At 29.7% G+C, this 5,321-nt stretch overlaps 1 protein-coding gene across 1 annotated transcript in view; it reads left to right on the top strand.

The window, feature by feature from the left end:
- Positions 1–1,233: 1,233 nt before the first annotated feature.
- LOC106473623 (succinate dehydrogenase [ubiquinone] iron-sulfur subunit, mitochondrial-like) overlaps positions 1,234–5,321 on the top strand; it is a gene marked incomplete at its 3' end in the record, with an annotated part of 14,282 nt that continues 10,194 nt past the window's right edge. The window contains exons 1-2 of the mRNA XM_013934306.2: positions 1,234–1,487; positions 4,267–4,344. Of these exons, the coding sequence (XP_013789760.1) occupies positions 1,422–1,487; positions 4,267–4,344 (144 nt within the window). The remainder of the gene's footprint in view (positions 1,488–4,266; positions 4,345–5,321) is intronic.

Here is a 5,321-nt window from a genome sequence, read left to right as displayed (position 1 = left end):
TACTCCGACCGCAGATCAATTACTCACTATCTACCCACACATTACATTCCCATCTTTTATATACCAGCCCACCCTACATCGAGCAATTACTAGAGCATTCCCGAAAGAACAAGATAGTTCTAGAAAAAAGAGAGCGTGAGAATTGTCACGTGATCTCGATGACGCAACAAATATGTTATGACAACGTTGTGGCTCTGTTAGACGTTAATGGTGATTGTATATTCAACAACGTTAGAGAAACGTCATGTGTTAGCTGGGTAAGATGATAGTTTATCTCAAAATATACGCAAGTACTTACAGAAAGCTTTGTTTTAAGAAGATATCTTTGATAATGGTGTGAACCACATCCCATTATTATATCGCAACAACTATCGATTACCTATATCCTAAAACACAGAACCTTCTTTCCTACGCCTACAATAATGAGCCTCTTCTATTTTAGACATTATACATTTATATAATTTAGATATTATTGTGTTTAGATATTTATATACGACATTGAGGACCATTGTTATCTGGTATTGGAACGGTATTTCACGCCGGTTGAATATATAAAGAGATTTAAGTGAAAAGGTTTGGTGTTTATTTAGCGCAAAATAATACAATGGGCTCTCTGCCTCTGTCCATTTCGGATAACCGAACCTCGTATTTTAGTGTTGTAAGTTCGTAAACTTACAACAATGGGTACAATATCTTAAGCACTGGAACACTAATGTGGTATTTATATTAGAAAATGATAATGCCAGTAAAACATTGAAGAATAAAATTTGTAAGTATTATTCAAAGGGTTCATTTTTCAGATTTTTTTTTTCTAAATTGTTAGTTTTGGAACTTGGTTAAGGGTATTCTATAATTTTTCGATGTAGTAATAACGGGTTCTAATTAGGCGAGGGGGGTATTCAGTCTAAATTTTCTTTTCTCTCTCATTGTTTTATATATAATGTATAATCAATACAATAACTCAACCGACACAATCTTTTATTTAGTGCTACCCAAGATTTTTATTCGCATTTATTGAAGACAAAAGTAATTGTATTTTCCTAGAAAATAGAAAGAAAATCATGTACGTCACTATACTCTGACGTATGTTTCACTTAATTATGAACAAATTAGCGGTTCTCGATAAGGTGATTCAGTTTTATCTTTTAGATATGGCTAATCTGTTTACGCATGCCAGTAAAAGAACGGCAAGTTTCAGATATCACTTACAAGTTAAGAACTTTTCAAATTATTTATTACCAAATATTGAAATGTCGTGCTGCATAAGTGTTTACATATCAACAAATATAACGGAAATATTTTGCCTCACCAGGTGGCAGGATTACCAAGGTTAAAACGAACTTGATTACTTTCTTTATGTATGCTACTGCTATTTGTAGTGGAAGTGTGGGTTAAAAATAAGTTACAACTACGTTAAAAAAATGGGCACCTTCATGTTGTGCAAACATGTTTCAACTTTACCCCAGTTCCTTCCCCGTGGATTAATTGTAAGTATTATTTGTAATTACAAATTATAAAGAGAAACAGTACTTTTAATTCAAGTGTTATTTAAATTTTATTTTAAACAAATCACATAATTTAAAGTCGTTAGACTAACTTTTTTAAGCCTAACACTAACAGTTAGAAACTTCATTAAAAAGTCATAGATAAAATAATTTCCGTTTACAGTTTAAGCCTTCTTGTAGTGTATGCTTATTATCGTTAACTTCGAAAATAAAGAAAAAAATATCAAGTTAAGCGTTACTTAGAATTTTACTATATAACAAATAACGTCAAATTCTAAATTAGTAAATATTCATTGTAACAAATGATAATAATTACAAACTAACAGTAACAAAGCTCATAGATGTAGTCTAAATTAAAGAAAGAATTTCATGTGATAAGTGACATTTTATTACTCGTAATTAAATTTAAATGAAATGTATGTAAGAAAATATAACATTTAAAACAATAACAATAATATATAAATAACCCACAAAAGAAAATTAGTGAACATATAGGCAAGAATTTCAGAGCCAACACATTTTATTGACAAAAGTCAAATGGTTCCTTGTTATTCATATGTTAGGTTAGATTTGGAATAATTTTCTTTAGAAATTAACTATTTCAGTCCTTGACATTGGTGTTAACATGTGACTGCTTTTATATGTTACAGTAATCAGGAAGGTGCTTTGTACTTCATGTCAGACATTTCCAAAACAGATTATGAATATAATATTAAGAAATTGCCTAGTGGAAGCAATTTGTCATTTAACGTTGTGCATGAATTATAGCTGTTGCAAGTGTCCTTTTGGTGTTTGCAGTGTGCAGGTCTGGAGTATTTTAAACTAAATTTATTTTAAAACTTTCTTTGAGGCATGAACATTGCCTGGGTTTTTCAACTTCATTTAAAGATATGATATAAACATATTTGGTTAATATTAATAATAATTTGGCATTTTCTTAAATGTGGAAGGGAAATGATAGTTCCTTATGAATTGACAGAGTAATGTGGACTGTAGTGTACAGACCTAAAAGTCTTCAATTTATTAGCAGGGCTACATTTTAGATACCCAATGTAAATGAAAGATACATTAGTTGTAAGTTATATACTTCAGTATATCTAAAACTATAAAACCTAGCAGTGCAATAATTTTAAGATAGCATTTTATTGATCAAGTAATCTGTTTTAAATTTCTCTCTGTAGAAATTATTTTCCATACCTCATTGAGGATTTGAACCTCATCTTCATCTTATCATAATGTTTATCTTTTGGAACAAAAGTACCCATCTAATTTCACCAAAATAGTCAATATTGGCAAAGCTTATTCAAGGTACATAAGTGATCTTCTTTAAATTTCCATGCTCTTTATTTATAACAATAATACCATTAGGAAATTTTTCGAGATAAGCATGATATAATAAATATATGTTTTTCTATCAAGTTTCTTTTTTTTTTTTTTAACAGTGTACAACTACAAGACCACATTACACAAGTTTTAACTTGTTTCTTCACTTAAATGAAAAAATCTTTTCTAAAACAGCTTTAAGACAATAACAAATCAAAAATCTATTATTGCTTACCTATAATTTGTGTGTAACAAAAATTTTCAAAATACTTTTTTTTTCTAAAATAAACCATCAAATTGAATTACATTAATTTTATTAATATCCATTCAGAAGAGTGATGAAATGATAAGGTTGGAACCAAGCTGTTCTACCAAAACTGTTTTTTTTTTCAGCTATAATCTTGGGAGTTAGATTAAATTATGATGTGAAGCAGGGTGTTAACTTGAATTTTTTAACTTGTTGAATATGCATTTATAAATGAGTTTAAAAATCTTATTTAGCATTGGTTTAGTAAAGTTGATTGGTTATTGAGTCTTATAATTCTAAGATATCCCCATCATATTGCTTATTTGATATCGTTAATGTAAGTTATTGGGAATTACAGTTGGATCAGGAATATATTAAATTATCATCATTAAATAGGAATTAGTTTTGTACATCTGTGTATTGTTTACAGTTTTTTATTTTGTTGTATGTGAATTAATTTGGTATTTTAATTTGAGTTAAATTTGAAGTGAATGTGGATTTTTATTTTATTAGGTGTTTTTACTTGCATGTAACCAATTGTGTTTTTAGTAAGTTGTGCAAGTTATCATTGGTTGTGCAATATGTACACAATACTTGGTGTGCAAATCAAATCAGCATGGAATATGCCATTGAAAATGTTGAATAGATCAGACTACAAAATGCATCTTTAACAACTTTGTAGTAAATGACTTTCTTGAAGATTTTATAAGCTGATCATAGCAGCTTTTAACCCCCTCTGGTGCAATTAAACATAAATAGAAAATTTAAGTCCACAATTATATCTCAAAATTTGTATACAAAGTCTTTTAAATTCTTGTCTTGCATTTTTAAAATGGTAATAGCAAAACATTTGGGTTTAAAAATTGATGAGAAGTAATCATTTTATCAAATGTTTTTCTTTAGCATAGTGGTTCCAAACTTGAGGGAAGTGCAATATCACATGATATAATAGTTTTAAAATAAACTGGTCGCACAAGGGAACTAATATGTTAAGGTGGTTAACAATGAGGGTGAGAAAAAGGATGTATTATTATTGGCTTATATATTTTTTAATTTAATTATGACAAATAACTTGCAGGTATTTTTTTTTTCTTGACAAAGAAGGAAAATTTGATTTTGCAATTGTGTTAATATTAAATAGTTCTGCAAATAAATGCGAAGTATAAAATCTGTATTTTAATATTCTTCTAGGTTCGTACTGCTCAAACAGCAGCAGCAACAGCTCCAAAGGCAGATGCTCGACTGAAGACCTTCTCTATTTACAGATGGGTAAGTGTAAGCCACATAGTAAAATACAAAACATTCTAGATTAAGTGTATAATCTGTAAACCACTTTAAAATAATTTATAAATGTTAATATAGGCAAGTAAATTATTTCAGAATCATTGATATATATCCTTTGAACTTGCTCCTAACATGATCTTTGGACTCATTGTGTAACATGGTAGTTTTACCCTTATCACCTGTCTACATGTATGATAACTGTTAGACTTGCAATATAATGTTTCAGATGCCATACATGGTTACTTTATTAATTGTAAAAGTGTTTTAATAGGCAACTGACATTGAATGCCAACATATGGTTATACTTATTCAACATTAATTTATAAATTATAGACCATTTGAAGAATATAAGTGTTATTTTGAAATTGCGGGTTAGAAGTTAATTGTGATAAAATTTTAAAAGAAGGGGATGGGCTAACTTAATATAAGGGTTAGACTGCATCTTGTTGGGACTGAAAACATAAAAAAATGGTTGTCAACAGGTTGAATCTATGTGGGATTCAAGATACAAAGATAGATACTTTACTAACACTGATTTAAAAAAAAAAAACAAACTTGAAATGCAAATATTGCTGACACACACTTGGAGCAACTGGAATCAAAATTCAAGGACACAGAATACACAACAACCAAAGAACTTATCACACAGAAATCAAAACAAATACATAATGACACTTCTACCAAATGTAGCAGTACCCTGTGTTTGATGTATGATGAAATATTGGAAAAAAGCACAGGTGGGATTGAACTTGGGAAAATGAAGAGCACAAAAACTGCAATACTAGGAGAGCAACAGAAGCCATTTTCTCACTTTGATGAAGCTAGGAGAGTAACAGAAGCCATTTTCTCACATTGGATGAAGCTAGGAGAGCAACAGAAGCCATTTTTCTCACTTTGATGAAGCTAGGAGAGTAACAGAAGCCATTTTCCCACTTTGATTAAAGCTAGTAGAGCAACAGAAG

The sequence above is a fragment of the Limulus polyphemus genome, unplaced genomic scaffold (genome assembly GCF_000517525.1).
Source record: "Limulus polyphemus unplaced genomic scaffold, Limulus_polyphemus-2.1.2 Scaffold6341, whole genome shotgun sequence".
Lineage (NCBI taxonomy): Eukaryota > Metazoa > Arthropoda > Merostomata > Xiphosura > Limulidae > Limulus > Limulus polyphemus.
Note: the sequence above shows the minus strand (reverse complement) of the source record. Positions and strands in the feature narration are given on the sequence as shown.